This window comes from Artibeus jamaicensis, unplaced genomic scaffold (assembly GCF_021234435.1).
Source record: "Artibeus jamaicensis isolate MK-2021 breed Jamaican fruit bat unplaced genomic scaffold, CSHL_Jam_final contig_525, whole genome shotgun sequence".
Taxonomy (NCBI): Eukaryota; Metazoa; Chordata; class Mammalia; order Chiroptera; family Phyllostomidae; genus Artibeus; species Artibeus jamaicensis.
The window spans coordinates 5,499,083-5,517,089 of NW_026521874.1; the positions used below are offsets into that span (position 1 = coordinate 5,499,083).

At 42.7% G+C, this 18,007-nt stretch overlaps 1 protein-coding gene across 7 annotated transcripts in view; it reads right to left on the bottom strand.

The window, feature by feature from the left end:
- The window catches only part of HECTD4 (HECT domain E3 ubiquitin protein ligase 4), a 170,842-nt gene that overhangs the window by 53,268 nt on the left and 99,567 nt on the right, over window positions 1–18,007 (bottom strand). For all 7 annotated transcript variants that reach the window (XM_053669735.1, XM_053669734.1, XM_037133514.2 and 4 more), the window contains exons 26-42: window positions 16,869–17,061; window positions 16,571–16,675; window positions 16,037–16,125; window positions 15,499–15,674; window positions 13,682–13,817; window positions 13,440–13,581; window positions 13,171–13,337; window positions 10,764–10,910; window positions 9,438–9,622; window positions 8,052–8,205; window positions 7,034–7,314; window positions 6,636–6,825; window positions 5,360–5,441; window positions 4,146–4,348; window positions 2,308–2,443; window positions 908–1,090; window positions 273–437 (exon numbers count right to left, since the gene is read on the bottom strand). In XM_053669735.1, coding sequence (XP_053525710.1) covers window positions 273–437; window positions 908–1,090; window positions 2,308–2,443; window positions 4,146–4,348; window positions 5,360–5,441; window positions 6,636–6,825; window positions 7,034–7,314; window positions 8,052–8,205; window positions 9,438–9,622; window positions 10,764–10,910; window positions 13,171–13,337; window positions 13,440–13,581; window positions 13,682–13,817; window positions 15,499–15,674; window positions 16,037–16,125; window positions 16,571–16,675; window positions 16,869–17,061 — 2,734 coding nt within the window. The remainder of the gene's footprint in view (window positions 1–272; window positions 438–907; window positions 1,091–2,307; window positions 2,444–4,145; window positions 4,349–5,359; window positions 5,442–6,635; window positions 6,826–7,033; window positions 7,315–8,051; window positions 8,206–9,437; window positions 9,623–10,763; window positions 10,911–13,170; window positions 13,338–13,439; window positions 13,582–13,681; window positions 13,818–15,498; window positions 15,675–16,036; window positions 16,126–16,570; window positions 16,676–16,868; window positions 17,062–18,007) is intronic.

The following is an 18,007-nucleotide window of genomic DNA, read 5'->3' on the forward strand; positions in this document are numbered from 1 at the left end:
ATAAAACACCATATAGAAAATTACAAACTAGACCAAAATAATTACAAATACAACAATAAAATATTTCTAACCAAAGACTTGAACTTTGTCAATGAGATAAGAGTTATCACATAAATGTGACTATTAAATAATTATCACCAATATATAAATATACATCACAACTAAAATTTAAGATAACCAAGTATCTGTGCTTTTGCACTGTGCATATTATTCATTACAGTACAGTTACCATTTGCAGAGACATTTTACAATGCATTTAAAAATCACCTTACCTCTGATCTTGGAACACAAAGTCTAGACAATGGAATAGTCAGTGTGTCTGATGCTTGCGAAGTCTTTCTACAGTCTATGGGTGGGAATCTGACTGTCGCTATACCTTCCTGTTCATTGATAGAAGCCACTACTCCGATGCTTCCTGATATTCCTCTCCCTAAAACCTAGAGACACAGACAGATCAGCACCTACCGGCTTTGGTAGTAGAAGCAACTCTGTGTGACAAGTGGGTACAGTAAATTCACAGCTGTCATTATGGGCATCACACTAACAGTTTACTAAAACACAGATACTAATTCCTGAACATGAGCTAATAATAGGTGCTACAACCTTATGCCAAGGTGGTCACAGTATGATTTAATCTAAAACTTTCAATTCTAAAATACTGCCAATATTAATGATACCACAAGACACAAGTATTACAGTTAATAACATATAGTACTGTTCAAATATTTAAATAGTCGCAACACAGTGTAGATTACAATGCATGAGTTTCTCAGATTCCTGATTTAGCTTGTAGGACCAAGGATTTTTGTCCACTGGGTGGACAATACTTGTCTTACAGATGGCCAATTAACCAGTGGGTGTGTAGATATAGGGAAAAGCAATGTGTGGGGAAACGGTGGCTGGTTACCTGAACCTCGGACCCTATCTTGATCGTTTCTTTGAAGCCTCCAAGGGCACACAGTGCAGCAACAGCCTGGCGGGCAATTCTCTGAAGTTTGGCGAGTTTTCTGCCACTGCTGCTTCCATTTTCCAGAATGCTTTCTGCATATTTCCCCAATTGTGGAATGTACATCAGCGCACGAGACAGAACCTAAATAAAAGAAGCAGCCCACGTAGAAGGAGTCAGAGTTTTGACTGTTTCGATACTAAGGGTGATGAGTGTCCACAACAGTGACCAGGTCCCAGGTGCTGAAGGAACTGTGGATACGGAAGGGACGAAATAACTATTAGGCACGACCACTGACATTCCTGCTGTATTTGCCTTAGGAAATTAGAACTGGAAACACAGCACCTCAAGATACAGGAGAATCAAAACTGTGTTATAAAATCCCTAAAATAAAGCAAGAACTGACCTGATGGGAAACCATCCCAGCACACTGCCTACCTCTTGACCCCTAATTCTCTTTGGAACATGATATACAGAGTTCACTAGAAGAAGGACTATGGGAAAGGGGACTTGGTTACAGATGTCAAGCTTCCAAGGAGCTGGATGATTACATGTAACAATGAATTACTGACAAGCACTCAGGAAGTGTAAATCACACAGGGCCCTCCGTAGGGCTTAGTAAGTATTTTTAATGAGTCAAGTAACCAAGGCTGTGTGATTTCCTAACGTCGGTGCCACTGGAACACAAGTGAGAAGGAGAAACATGTCATAAGTTGCCATTCTTTCCCTGAGAATTCTGTCTCGTCTTCTGCAAGATTAGAGCTGTGAGTGACAGGAGATGCATGTGAACCGAGTTGAAACTAGTAAATCAAAGCAAATTTCAGGGGAGAAACAGGTAATAACTAGCCAATCTTGGAAGTCTTACTTTACTAAAAATGCCCCTTGCTAGGCATGATTCAAAAAGAACTCCAGCCCTGACCTGTGGATTGAGCACTGGCCTGTGAACCGAAAGGTCATGGGTTCAATTCCCAGTCAGGGCATATGGGTTATAGGCCAAGTCCTCAGTCGGGGATGTGAGAGAGGCAACTGACTGCTGTTTCTTTCACTTGTTGACATTTTTCTCCCTTTTCCCCCCCTCCCCCGCCTCTAAAAATAAACAAATAAAGTCTTAAAAAAAAAAAACCAACGAACGCTGACTTGGCCCTGGCCAGGTAGCTCAAGTTGGTTAGAGCATCGACGTGATATACCACAGTTGAAAGTTTGATCTCCAGTCAGACCACATACACAAAGCATAAACAAGTGAAACAAGAAACTGATGTTTCTCTTTCTCTCTCTAAAAAAATCAACTGGGAAAAAAAAGAGAAGTCTAATGTCTCTAACGTCTTCTTGCTTCCTCAGTTAAGCAACAACATCATACCAACCTTTTCTGCAGTTGTGGTCCAGATCTGAGCAGCGTTGGATTCAGGGGCCATTAATAAGCTGTGCAGCAAGGCAATCACCTCGGCGGCCATGCTGTTTGCCACGTGGCCGCTGATGAAAGGTCGGACGGGGTCGGTCCTGCGCATGTCAACAGGGAAGACCGTCAGTGCCCGGTGCCGTGGTCAAGAATGTACAGCAGCCCTGACCGGGAAGCTCAGCTGGTGAGACTGTGGTCCCGACACACTGGGACTGTGGGTTTGGTCCCCAGTTAGGGCACATACAAAGGGAGACCCCCCAAAGACCCGGAATTTATTTATAAAAATTTGTGTATTTATTCTTACATGTTTATACTTCAGTCACTTTCAAAGTACTCTCCATCTATGCAATAAACCCATCAAGATGTTTTTCCCACTGGTCAAGACAATTTTTGAACTTGTCGTTTTGATGCCTTTTAGTGCTTCTGCCATTTTTTGTTTCACCTCTTTTACACTGACAATATGTTTCTTTTGAGGACTTTTTTCATTCAGGCAAACAAAAAAAAAGTCACTCTGGGTGAAATCTGGTGAACAGGGAGGTGGAGCCTGGGAGTCATACCATTCTGGTCAAACACTGCTGAACACTCGGCATAGTGTGGGCAGGTGCGCTCACAAACCACCCTTCACGAAACGGGCAGATGTGCTGAAAGAACCTTCAAAAAAATTCACTGAAGCCGAACACAGCCTCTCACAACAATGCCAGCTCATACACTGACACCGATGAGTTTCTAGGACACTCCCTTAGCAGGGAAAGCCTGTACTACAAGGGGCCACCTTCCAGAAGAAAATTCTGGTTTGTTTGTTTGTTTTTAAGATTTTATTTATGTATCTTTAGAGGGGAAGGAAAGGAGAGAAGGAGAGAAATATCAATGTATGGTTGCCTCTCCTGGGTTCCCTGCTGGGAACTGGCCTGCAACCCAGGCATGTGCCCTGACCGGGGATCAAACCGTGATTCTTTGGTTCACAGGCCCGTGCTCAATCCACTGAGCTACACCAGTCAGGGCTTATTCTGGTTTTTTTTTTTTTTTTTGGTTGCCCTTCATAGAAGAATCAGTCAATGAATGCATAAATAAGTGGAACAACAAATCAATGTTTTTTTCCTCTCCCCCTTTCTCTCTCTAAAATCAACAAATAATTTAAAAAAAAAAAGAATGTAAAGAAGTAGCTTTTAGTGTTGGCCCCAGATGAAAACATTTTCTATTCATACCAGAAAAAGCAGATTTCATTGCCTGAGAGGAGAAGCTAAGTTGTCATTAGGAAGAAACCCCTCCCTCCTAATTCTTTCTGGTTAACTGAGGAGCCGTCCAAAACAGGGGACCTCAAACTCTGGACTGAGTAAGCCATCAGCGTCGGGCAAAAACACGATGCTGGGCCTGCCCCTGGCTCGCAAGCACAGAACACCCGGCACAAACTTCCCAGAGGCAACACTCATGCAGCCTTTCCTCTCCTAGAAAGAAGTTTATGTGGACAGTTGGAATGGTGGGGAGCATCCTCTGGAAGAAGTCAAGGAAGCAGGACCAGAGTTCACTGGTACCCCCCTGTCTCCCCCCTAAAAAGCAAAAATAAACTGTAGCTGGTGATTCTGGTAGTGGCCTTTCTCAGAAAAACAACCCTTTGTGTACAGGTTGTCTTCTCTGCCAGGCGAACCTCCCTATTTGTCCATTACAACCTCGGATGGGCATTTGAAGTCCTCAGTCCCCATTCCAGCAGGTCAAGCAGGTGATATAAAATTAAAACCCTAAAAACATCCATCAGAAGTAAATCTGAGGGGAGTAGGGACAGGTTCTACCTGTGGAAGGTTTTACCTGGCAAGTTCTGAGTTCCTCTCTCGGCAGATGGATGTCTGGGCGGTTTTCTTCTTGTCGCCTGTGGACAATCCACTCACAGTCTCTGGGCTGACGGATTCTACGGGGGGCCCGACACTGACGATGAGGCCGGACTGTGCCCACTTGGTTGCTTTCCGCAGAGCAGCTGCAGCCTCTTCCGTGATCACTTCACAGCAGCCGCCCTGGGGGTCAGTGTGAAGACACTCTCGATATTCATGTGACTCTTCTCATCTCTATTCTTTGTAAAACCTGTCTTCCCAACTACCAGAGCAATCCAGGCTCATTTTTTAAAATTCAGATATTCAAATATTATATGTGGGAGGTGAAGTTCCCCAAAACATCCCATGTCCTCACCTCAACACAGATAATTGTTCGTCTTCTAGATTTTTTCCATGCAAATTCTGAGTTACATAATCATGGGTTACTCTACACACAGAATTTTTCCATTTATTTCTATTAGTTATCAAAATATCATGAATCTATTCCTATGTTGGCATATAAAGTTATCTGACTTTAATTTCTTATAGCTGTACAATATGTCATTATACGAACATTTAACATTTTTTACAATTAAAAGAACTGATTTTTATGATTTATAAAAATCATTATAATTCCCATATGACGACTTCTGTAAGCAATCACTAGTTATGTGTGCACAGATCCCATGGTTTTTACCAAGAGAACGGTGTGCAGCATGGCTGTCTCTGGAGTGTGGGGACGCCTGGCCGCCCTCCTCGGAGGAGAATGGGCACTATCAGGTGAAAAACGACATGTTGCTGTTGTTTTGGTCCTTTCCTTCATTTATATATTGTGTAACTTGTGAGCCTGGGCATATTTTTGTATTTTGATAGACTATTTGTCTTTATTTCTTATTATCTATTATTATTCTTTTAACCACCTTTCATCTACTATCAATTTTAAAGTATTTTGGGCTGTAAAACTTTTATCAGAGCAAATAAAAACTTTCTAGGCCAAGACCAAGAGTTCTCTTTTATTTGTTAACATTAATGACAAATTGACTTTGACTACTTCTCTTGAAAATGTCCTCAGTTAAGCGACTGACTTCAATTGGTCACCCTGCCTCTTTGTGGGAACTTGAATTAATTAAAAAAAAGTCTCGTGAAACCTGAAGCATGGCAAATGTTCTGTAATCGTGAGCCTTGTCAGAGTAGGTTTCTCCGTTTTAGGGTTACCTTGGTCATATCTCGATCCATTTTCACAACTTTCTCCATGTTGGCACCGGTACCAAGTCGGAAGGGCCGTCCTTCGGAGCTACTAAAAAGGGAAGGCAGAGGGAGGCAATGCTCAGGCACGGCCACAGGTGGGGGAGGGGGTGGCCAGGAGGCAGCCCAGCAGTGGTCAGACTACCATTATGGGTGTTTTAAATTCAAAGGAAGACTCAATTTTTCTAAAAGGAAAATGATTTATTATTGCTTAATTATAGCACTTTAAGGAATCAAAACAGCTGATTTTAGGGTAGAAAGATAATTAAAAGCCTATGTGAAAATGATGCACAAACTAAAGAGCTGAACAAAATGGAGAGTCTGAACCTATAATCAAGGGAGGGCAGGGCGCACATGAGGCACTGAGGATGTGACCTAAATCCCAAAGTGAGAGGCCTTCAACAAAGCACGGAGCTGACGCCTTGGTGTAAGGGATTGGATCTCCCTTTCTAACAATTCAGCTTCCTCTGCCACCAAAATTACACCGTGATGTTTTGCAATGCCCAAGAATGTCTTGGAGATTTCTTCTTTTAAGCACTGACCTGCTCTGACCCTGCTTAGTTTATGCCAGCAGCCCATTAGTGCTTTCAGGTGCCACGATGGCAGACAAGGGACCCAATTATGAAGATGACACCATCATCCAAGCATCCATTTGAAGAGAGGACTCCTCCACCTGAGGCATAAACACCTGCTCTGCATTCCCTCGTGTTCCGCGGCAGGCCTTCCCGTTGTCCTGGGTCTCACTAACAGGCCCCCACAGGTTTGTGATCACTGGATAATAACGATGTATTTCTACTTTCTTGTTAAGCAATCATACCATTCCTACCTCAATGAATTAAAGCTTTAAAAAAGTGTCTCTTATTTTTCCACCCCAGTCAATGGCATCCTTAAATTCACCGATAGTTGAAGGACGCCAATAACATTGCATTATTCCTTCTCGAAGCCCAAGTCGCACTGCAAACTCCCCACTGAACACAAACAGTATCTTCTCAACAGGGTTTTGCTCTCTGTTGAGTTTGGAGAGACGGTGCGGAGCTGTGGTTAAGTTGTGTGTAGAGGGGCCTGCGTCTGCATTTCGGCTCAGCCTATTTCTCCGTGGATAAGAACAGGGATGCCAGTGATAGTGATTACGTCTCAGATTTGCTAAGAGGGCTCAGACAGCTGATGCATGTTAAGGGGCTTAGCATGTAAGGGCCTGCAACATGGTTAGTGCTTGATGACATATAGCTATCTCAATCATTGTCACCTTAGTAACGGTTGGAGAACTTCATGCGATGACTGGTCCTCCCGCTTGTGGATAAAGATGGAGAGCTTGCCATCCACTGCTTCACTCTCTTCTCCAGGATCTTTATCTCCTTTTAAAGAATTCTTGGGACTGGTTTTGGTCAATGTGGTATCCGGTTCCGAAGCAGTTGGAGAAAGAACTGTCTGACATCCTTTGAGCAAACAGAAAAATCACAATGATGTTTGTGCAGGGAGAACACTGGTTTGGAGTCTCTCTTCCGCCCTCTCTCCAGCTCTGTCCCTTCTCTGTCTTTTTATCACAGACGCACACAGCTGCCATTGTGGACAAGTGAAAGCTCAGTCTGACCAGCCACAGAAGTGGGCACCTTAGTGCCATTTTCCTGTCCAAAAGCTACTCACCTGGGACCACGTAATCTGCCAGCTTTGCTAAGAGCAACGAGGCAATCTTGGATGCTGGGTCACTGGGATCCTCCTGTTCACTGTTCAGGGAGGGAACAGAATAGCTCCAGGGTGGGAGCTCCACGTTCCCACAATCTTCTACACTCATTAGTGGGAGCGCTGCCCGGCACAGCTGAAGGATGATAAGGACCAGCTTTGGAGACGGGCGTTGGTCGAGCAGCAGGGAGAGGAGTTTGGACACACATGCTGGCTGGCTGAGTATGGCTTTACCGATGTGACTCCTGGAAAAGAAGGAAGAAAAGGTGCACAATGTTGGCAATGCTGGCCTACAGAAATTCAAAAGCAGGAGGTCCCTAAATGAGGTGAAACCAACGGATGACTTCAGATTTCATGAGGAATACAAGGATTTGGCAATACGCTTTTATGAAGAAGAATTAAGGGTTTGGGGTGTTTTTTTTTTTTTTGTAATTATCTGATGAAAGCTAATAACCTACCAGTAACACTTAAAGAGAAAGGTTTTTTATATTTTCTGATCCCTGATGTTTACTTAAATGAGATCCTATAGTTCAGCATGATTCACAGAGCACGAAGACATAGAAGCCTGCTCTAGGAGGCTTAGGGTTTAGTCTTCCGTTCCGTTTAAGGAGTACTTTGAGACCAAAGGTCTCACCAGTCTGGGCTCTGCCACAGCTGAGCCCGTCACACTGCACTAAGGAGAAAGCAGAGTCCAGCAGAAGCCAAAGATCCAGCAGTCCCTGTGGATGGGATTTCGTGGGCCTCGTGGCTCACACATGATGGTAGTAAACCTCCACAGAGGTCTTCTTCTAAAGACACTGCGTGAGAAAGAGTTCATCATGGGTTCTGACTGATTATTCTCCAATCTTGCTAAATGAAGGTCACGCATAACAGAACAGCCTAGTAATTTAGATGGTTCTAAAGACAAGGACCACCCGAAGGAATCCCAGTCACTCCAGAGGAAAGCCAGCTGCTCCCGGGGCTCCGGCTGGGCCTGCCATACCTCGAGAGATCATTGAGGAGGCTGAGCACGTCCTGCAGAGCATCGTTCCCAGCGGCCTGGTTCCCGCAGCACTCAGTCGCTCGGGCAAGATGGTTAGTGAGAAGGCTGGACACCTGACGGGCCAGACCTGAGTGCACGGCCTCTGTGGAGCCGCCTTCAGAGGTAAAGACAGGAAAAGCCTGGTGAAACTCCAGGAAGCCAGGGCGAGCCTGCAGCTGTGGCAAGTGCTCCCTCTCGGCCTCCCTGAGTTCGAGCCCTCTTTGCTGCCTGCCCCTACCTGATCCCTAGCACGGCTGTTTGTAGAAACCTCTGTGGCCCCACAGCACGTTGTACTCACCTTGGTTATGACACTGATTACCCCATAATTATGTGTTCACTGGTCTACTTCCCCCATTGGACCATATCTCTCAAGAGGAGGAACAATGCCTTATTCATCTTATCCCTGGCTCTCAAGACAACAGAATGTATGATGAGTGAACAAGCATAAATAAACAAGCTTCATACACAGCTGGGATATTATGAAGTAATTATCCTTCAAGTTTATTTTTTAAATCAGATTGGTAACTAATTTCAAAAATAATTTGAAAAAAGCACCTTGAAAATGCAACTGGAAGATAATTTCATAAAATATTTGTTTGGAGACTGTTAGCAATGTTGACAAGAAAAAAAATACCTTCCTGATTTCTTGGGGTTACTGTCCTTCATCAGGGTGGTTATCATCCCCCAACCAGAGCTTTACAGTGACGTAATTAACAAGTAAAAATGGTGTATGTTCAGATTGTATAATGGGACTTTTTAAAAAGGTGTGCAACCTGATTATTTAATATACATATATATTGTGAATGATTCCCACAATCTAGTTAACACATCCATCATTTCACAGTTATCTTTCTTATGTGAGTGGTGAGAACACTTAAGATTTACTCTCTTAGCAACTCCCAAGGATACAATAAAGTATTAACTCTCACGTGTTACATTAGATCCCCAGATCTTATAACTGAAAGTTTGTCCCTTTGGCCAACACCTCCCCATTTTTCCTTCTCCTAGCCCTTGGTAAACACCATTCTATTCTCTGTTTCTGAGAGTTTAGCTTTTTGTATTCCACATATAAGTGAGATTACTCAGTACTTGTCTTTTTGTGTTTGGCTTATTTCACGTAGCATCATGCCCTCTAGGTTAGGCTCTTGCTTAATGTCACGGTGTAGCCACAGACTGTCATAGAATCATGCTGATGAAGAGGCTCTCATGAAATCATTAACTGATTAAACCCACCCGATTATGTTGTTTAACAAAGGCTCCCTTTTCCCCATCCAGCACAAATACTTAATGAACAAACACATTGACAGAAGAAATCAATGCATTCTAGAAAGGAGTCCTGCTTCTTACCTTCTTCTTTCTCCCACTCAACACAGCGGTTGGCAAGCACCTGGAAGGCTGCCCAGGCCATGGTGGCCACCTTCTGCTTCTTGGTTTGTTTCTCACTGGAGCTGGACTCGGTCTGACTGCTCAAGCTACACAGTCGATCCATGAGCTGGACAAGGCCACTGCGCACCAGGCACTTCTCCTCGCTCCTGGGCAGGCGGGAAGGGTTGCGCAGAACAAACATAAATCATCAGCCCTCAGGAACCTCTCACTTGAGACTCAGGTTATCAAAGAAACAGAAACATGTCGGTATAGTTTTTGTCTATGATTTACGACACTACCATGTATAAATGAACACAAATATTTTTGTAGAATCAGGTTTTCCTTCATAAATAAGGAACTTCAAGTTCTGGTTTATTCATATAGGACAGCAAAATAAAAATTGATAGCATCAACCCAAGATTGCCATAATAGAAAAATTACATATTTTTTTGCCCTGGCTGGTGTGGCTTAGTGGATTGAATGCTGGCCTGTGAATCAAAGGGTCACTGGTTCGATTCCTGGTTGGGGCACATGTCTGGGTTGCAGGCCAGGTCCCCAGTAGGGGGCGTGCATGAGAGGCAACCACACACTGGTGTTTCTCTCCCTTTCTTTCTCCCTCCCTTCCCCTCTCTCTAAAAATAAAAAACTTTTAAAAATTACATATTTTATCACAAGAAGATTCAAAGAATGACTTCATGACTGCTTGATATCTTCAGACTATTAACCAAATGACTAAGAGGGGAAACAGATGTGCATATACAAGCAATTCTTGCCAAATATGCGAGTGATCTCCTAGGGGCCTTTTTTTTTTTTTAAAGATTTTATTTATTTATCTTTAGAGGGGAAAGGAAGGAGAAAGGGAGAGAAACATCAATGTATGGTTGCCTTTCATGCATCCCCTGCTGGGAACTGGCCTGCAGGGAACTGGCCTGCAGGGAACCGGCCTGCAACCCCGGTATGTGCCCTGACTGGGAATTGAACCACGATTGTCTGGTTCGCAGGCCCGTGCTCAATCCACTGAGCTACACTAGCCAGGGCCTAGGGGCCTTTTTCTTTCCTTCAAATCTTTCCATTCTGTCAATGAAACACATAATCTCTAGTGACCACTTTTGATCATATAAGAACTCAACAATAAGGAATTTATATGATAATTTTAAGTGTCAGGAGGCAAGCTCATTTAATCAGGGTGATAATGTCACTGGATAATCAAAGGAAAACAATCCAATCTTTTTAATTAAAAATTTTTTTACTTAATCAACTCCATTGTGGTGTAACTCACATACAATAAAAAAGCATCTCCTTGCTTACCTGGTGTAGGGGATGGTGCACAAGAGCCCAATGCTATTTGCACATGCAATAGGGTAACGAGCACACAAAGACACCACGGAGGTCATGGTCTCGCCAAAGGCTTCCTGGACCTGCTCAACCATCCCACCACAGGTTAGTTCTTCAATTCTGTGAAACGGAACCAAGAGTCAGCCATCTTGAGCCATAGCAAGAACAGTGATCGTGAACATGAGAGTGGAGAAGCACTCCTGAGAAGCCCAGGAGGGTCTACCTGAATCCAGAACCAAAGGGATCTTGGAGATCACTGGAGTTTCCCAAAATGCAGGACACAGATGACTACAGGGCAAGATTTCTAAGTGAGACTCAAAGACAATGCCCGCCCTCAACAGACATCTGGGGACTCCTGGGTTAGGTAAAGTTAAGCAGGGCTTTCTACTGCAGAACCTCTCAGAGCTCTATGAAGTTCAAGCCCATAGCATTTCTGAGAGCAAGAGAATAGAACCCAAGATTCCCTAAACTTATTTAATAATGAAACCACGTATTTGAGACACATCTACAGAATCCCATGTAACACTGAGTACTATAAATGCAATGATACTGAATGAAAGATGCTAAGACCCAAATGGATGAGCTAAGTGTCTTTTCCAAGTTCAAGCTTTCTCAGCAGAGCATGAGAATCTAGTTAATATAAGACTTTCCCAGTGTAAGAACTTAGTTGAGAACTGGAACTATCTAGGATTATAAAGATACACAACACAATATTGTTTATAATAGCAAAAGTAAATAAAATCTAAGGTTTAAAAATAGGGAATTGGTTTAATAAAGGTTCAAGAATATGATCCAGTCCTATAGAACCACTAAAAACATTACAGAAGATGAGATATCTATGGTTCGAATGCAGACAGAAATCACTAAAATATTAACAGGTTTTAAAAAAAAATTTAAAAGATTTTATTTATTTATCTTTAGAGGGGAAGGGAAGGAGAGAGGGAGAGAAATATCAATGTGTGGTTGCCTCTTGTGCGCCCCCTGCTGGGAACTGGCCTGCAACCCAGGCATGTGCCCCAACTGGGAATCAAACTGCGATTGTGTGGTTCTCAGGCCCGCACTCAATCCACTGAGCTACACCAGCCAGGACTAAAATATTAACAGGTTTTATCTTAAGATACTGGATTAACATATGATTTATACTTCGGGATCTTCTGCATTTGTTCCAATGTCTGACATATGACATTAGTAACACAAAAAAAGGAGTAATGGTGCCAGTGTTACGGAGAGACTGTTCTGGAAGTAAGCTGTGGTGGTTGGTGGGGGCACGTGACCAGTCTGGGCAACAAAGGGGCCGGACTGACACCTTTGAGATGGCGGTCTCCTCCCTCTCCCGGGCTCTTTCTGATTACCACGAGCCAAGGTGGGCCTGGGAGGGCATGAGTAAAAACTAAAATTTTGTTTAAGCCACTGAAATTTCGAACTTGTTTGCTTCCAAAGAATAACCTAGCCTCTCCTGACTGACAGAAACTTCTCAAGACAGTCACGTCAGCTCTCGGGTAACACACTCCCCCAGCCATGGCCCTCTGCTTGCTGGCCAGACCTCCTCAGGAGTGGCCAGGGGATAGGAGAGCTTCCAGCAGGCCCAGTTCAAGACTTGGAGAAAAATGCCTTTTCTATTTCCATCTGAAGAGCTTGGAAGCCCAGCAGGAAATTAGTCTAGAAGAACTCCTCACAAATAAGTTATGAAACCTCCTTCGAAGTTAGTATCTACAATTATGTTTTTAGAAATCAATCCAGCAAATAAGCACAAAATTATACAAAAACACAGGTATAAGGATGTTGACTAAAGCACTGTTGTTAATGCAAAAACGAAACGGAAAAAAGGAAGAAGGAACAGAAGGGAAGGAGGGGGAGAGAGAGTGAAGAAAGAATGAACCAATGTGTCCCTCAGTAGGGGTGAGTTTGATAAAACAAAATATAGGTGACCATACAATGGAGGTCCATGAAGTTCGTCAAAACTCTAAAGCAGACCTACATGTAATGACATGAAAAGATAAAGACAGCCAAGATACATGGTGTAAAACAGCTCAGACTGCAGTAAATCAAGTATAATATAATCTGAATTAAGTAGCATAAAAATCACACACATACACACATGTATAGGAAAGAATTAAGGAGCTATTTATTTGTGTGTAGTTGATACAACAAGGGGTTAATGAGCAATGGAATTTAGGAGAAAAGATGAATAGAGAGACTTACAGTTATATATGCTGAATTTTTTTACAAAATCATAAACTACTTTTATAAAAATAAAAATACAATATTTTAGGGAACAACACAAGCAAACTCCGCTGTCTTTGGTTTGGCCCCCAGGATAATCTTTGGAAGGGCATTTGCCCACTGCGACAGAGCAGTGTGAACCAGCAGAACAACTGACCTGGGTCCTCCCTGCAGAACCATCGTCACTGGACCCACAAGATGCGTCACTCCCCCGACTCGCACAGCTGCGGTCAGCAGTTCGCGCATGTGCACCAGGGCCTGCTTGCGAGTGTTTCCCCGCCGCCACCTCGTCTGTGCAGCCAAAAGGAAGCTGCTACTGGACACCTGAAATGCATGAGAAGGAGGTACACCTGACTCCTGCTAACTGTCACAGGGCTCCTGTGCTTTTCAGTGCTATTCATTCGCAGTCAGGAAAACAGGACGTACAGCTTGGTCAGGGTTGGTGCCGATGAAAGCAAACAGCTGCCCCAGCAGGACACTGTAGGTGGGCTTGTCCCTGCTGTCCTCGATGGCCAACGACTGCAGGAGCGTAAAGGAGCTGCTTCGGTGGCTGGTCACGTGGCGCCGCCTGCATTGAATCCGAAAAACAAGAGACCCTCAGGGAGTGTGTTTTGATGAAGAGCATTCAGCTGCATGTTGGAATCTAACCTTGGCCATTATCCCTTTACCTCTGATTTGCTCTAGTAAATTCCAAATCTTCATTACCAATCATTTCCAGGTCAGAAGGAGCAGACATGCTGCGAAGGAAAACAGGCTGCCGCACAGCGTGAGCTATCACCTTTGTTTCGGAAGCTGATTTACAGGCTGTAACAGAACGGAGTAAAAGGGTTGACATGTCTGCTATCCCATGTGTCGGGAGAGCAACAACAGCTAAACCTGACATGGAGCTACCAAACAGCCTAAGACATCTTTGCTTTCTGTGAGAGTTCAGCCACCAAACCAGCCAGCAAAGCGTAACTAGCATTTTTAGGCCAATTTTTAAAAATCTCGATATTGGGTTAAAAATTATCTTAGCTTGGAAAACTAAAATATTTTCATTAAATTAGGTTTCCAAAGAAAGGTTGAAAAATTCATTTGATTTCATAACCACCAATGTTCACTTTAATATAAGCATTTTAAAAAGTAAGAGAGGACAGAGATAGTAATTTCTGGAAGCAAAAATTTCTTAATTCAAATAAATCCAGATTCATTTTTTTTCAGAGATGCCCTTTGTTTCCCCTTTAATTCAAGATTTATTTAGCTGCCTTATTACCATTTGGCAACATCTCTGTTTTGGTCATAGTTGGATGAGTAAATATCATATCACACTTGAACTAGAATTTGACCAGCCTCTTCCTATAAAATATACTCTTTAACCCTGTCCAGGGAAATAGCTATTTTATCTTTTAAATAAACACTTTAATGGAAGACAAAACTACTTGTAATGAACTGCTAAGGAAAAAAGGTGTTAAGAAAGTAGAGAAAAGATCATTTTGAATCTCTGTGTCTTAAGAATGGTTAGACAGCCAAGCTTAAAAAACATGATTGTGAAAGATGATCTCAGGAAATGACTGGTCATCATCTCTGATACCAAGATCCCCTTGGAAAGTACCACCAGCCTTAGTGAGGGGTTAAGTCTTTACAGGGGACACTTCACTAACCAAGGGCTAATGTGGCCAAACCATCCTGGCACGCAGTCATGCAGCACACCTGGCACACTTCCCCCCGATGTTCTCAGGCAGTGGTACCCTATCGCTGGGGTCGGAAACCTGGGTGGCAGCCTAGATTTCTCTCCCAAAAAAAGAGAAGCCCTGGGTGATCAGCAAGGGGGCAAATGAGTCTGCTTGCTAGATAGTGTCCATCAAGCAATGGGCTGGATAACATGAAGTCTTTCATTTAAGAACATGTTTATTCCACTTGTTTTCTCAGGAGAAGAATTAACACTTGTTATTATGGGTTATGCCAAGGTTGTGGATCTGGCTTAAGTAAGAAAGTTCATTTATTTCCCTGAGAAACATATTTCAGGCTAAGAATTAAAACATGATCAGGAGAAAAATTAATAGTGAAAATTCATGCTAGAAGTTTCTACCTAATAATTAAAGATGAAATGCAAACTCAGCTTCAAGAGGAAAATATGAAGCATTACAAGATTCACAATATTGACTATCTAGTTATATATGTTACTATGAGAATGACAAGCCATCGACTAAAAGTAGGGGTCTCAGAATTATAAAAATACACATCACTAGGCTCCTTAGCCGCTCCCAAGAAAAACGGGATGAGGCAGGCGAGGAGGCACCCCTGGTGCCCAGCTGACCCACAAAACACCACGTGGATTCAATGAAAAGCACTTGTTGGCTGGAAAAGTAAAAGGCAAAATAAATAAAAAATGAATTTTTCTTTCTTTCTGGGAGTACATAAGAGTGATTTTTTTTTTAAGTAGCTCATGTCCATTTTATGAACGGACTAGTGCAGGGAGCAGTGCGGTGCTGGCTTTGAGCGGTACCCGGTGTTTCCGCAGGGGTCCCCGAGATGCTTCTGGTGAGGCCGGACTGGGCCGCGATGGTGACGTGCAGCAGGAGCTCGGCTCGGTTCATTAGACTCTTCACTAAGGTCTTCGTTTTAGCCAGTGGGTGCGAGGGTTTCTGAATGAGAGAATTCACCTCTTGTAGGAACTTCTCCCTGTAAAGAAAGGCTCATGTGCATTTAGTTATCCTCTAGTTTACCAAAACCAAAGTGTTTTAATTACAAAGGGCAGGAGAAGACAGAGGGAAAACTAAGCAAAAACTAAACACTGCTCACCGCCCCCTTTCCCCACCTGAGAGGAGCAGTGTTATAAATTGTGGTCAGGTTTGGTTCTTTTTGCCCAGTTTCAAATACCACGTGCTAACTTTTGAAGGTTAAAATAAAAATCTCCAAATTACCAAATGACTTCCAAGTCTAAAGTTTTAGTTAATGCACACTATTTTTAAAGTATCTGTTGAAACTAGATCTTTAGCACCCAGGGAATAATTTAGCTTTACATAGTTATTAGCATCACTAACCTCAGAGATAGGACCATGTTTTCAAGATCATTTCCATCAAAGGAGACTTCCTTCATTGAACACAAAAGTTCTAGTTCTTTCATTTTGTTCTAAAGAAGGAAAAATCAAGAAAAGATGGTATGCAGGATCTGCAAAAACTGAGTTTTACTGTACATGTTAAGAATAATAGAAAATTTCAGGGAAAAAAAACCCATCTTTGGTCCATCTTTCTATGCCAGAAGCACATTTGTAAGTTATTATTTGATATTTTAATTATTAAAAATTGTACTGACCACTTTCTAGGGATTTCTTCAGTGCTTGTAACTCTGCCTTTGATTTATTTTTTTAAGGCTTGAAAGCACAATTTGATAATAACTTCTTTATAACACTAATAACCAGTTAAAAACAACAAGCAATTTATGATTTGTATTATTGACATACTGGTCTAATTTTGTTTCACATTTGGGGTGCGCAACAGTCTACAAAGTGCCCCTATTTCCCTCTGCACACACGGCGTGCGCCTCCGCACCGGGACGCGCCACAGGGCTTGCTCACCTCGTTGAAGTGGTAGTCGTAGAAGAAGGGCGCGTTGTTCTCCAGTTTCCCCTGCATGGCTTCATCCACCTCACTCTGCCACTTCTGTTCCAATTCTGCAACACTCTGATACATTAAAACATAAGACAATGTGGAAACTGATAGAAAATAAAAACAAATGCTTATCTACAAATTCAGAAGTTTCAGTTATAACAGTTTTTACAGATTCAAATCACCTTGTAAACATCATTAAATTTCTAGGAAAGAAACTGTTTCTAACAGTTGTTAGAGAAATGCTGGTGTTTTAGCTTTCACTTACCTGCAGCTGTCTCTCCATGGCACTCAGTTTCTTAAAGGTCTCGCCCATAATTTTACATAACAAATCATATTCCTCAGCATGTTCTTCTTGGTACTGGAAATTTATTAGGGACTGCAGTGCATCAACCAAGTTCAAGTGCTTAATAACACATGATACCACCATTTCCTCCATCACATCTGGCTGAATTACTTCTCTGTGGTTACAATGGAAAGTAGTCAGGTATATGCCGTGTGCTCAACTTGCCAATATTTTTTTATAGATTAAAGGACATAGGCTTTGATTTAAATATATTAAATATTCACCACACCCCCTTTGTTCCAATAAAGAGGCATGAACATTATATGGTAACTTTCCTATCAAGTTGGCAATAATTAAATATTTTAATGATAAAACTAACACTGGCTGATAAAACTGAAAATCAAAATGAACAAACGACAGTACGATTCGTACATTTGGAGCTACAGTCCCATTAGAGTTGGAGGAGGTCTCAGGCTGAAAGAAGACCTTTGGCACCATTTACCTGCCAATGGGTTTTACGCAGCTTATGGCTTGTGGTATTTCGTGTGTATGGATGTCGGACTGAAAACAATGGTGCTTCTGTACTTTCTCATCTTAAATTTCATCTATACTGTAAATTTTTCTCTGAAATGGCTTATCTTGCCTCAGAAGGCAGAGCAGAGCCTGCAAAACAGACTTCACTTTAAGCAAGAACACCTCAAAGGCATTTGTAAGGCTTCATGTTCTAGAATAAAGACCCCTCCCTCACCATCTCTCTAGGCATCAAACATAAAGAAATGCCTCTATGAGAAAAGATGACATGGAAACGAAAAGTTGGTGACTTAATAGAAGGTCACACCACCTGAGAAAAACCTAGAACCTGTCAAACTGGAGCATGCATCAGAATCATGTGGAAAAGCTGTGACAACAGGGGTGACTGGGCCCATCCCCCGAGGTCCTGACTCAGCAGGTGTGCAATGGGGCCCAGAACGAGCAAGTCCCCAGGTGCTGCTGATGGACACTGCTGAGTGGAGGTCCACACCATGAGACCTGCTGACGTGGAATACCATCTGGGACACTCCCCAGGGTGCTTGGTTGGCGTCATTAAGTAAACACAAAATTAAAGTTCATTTGCTAGACTA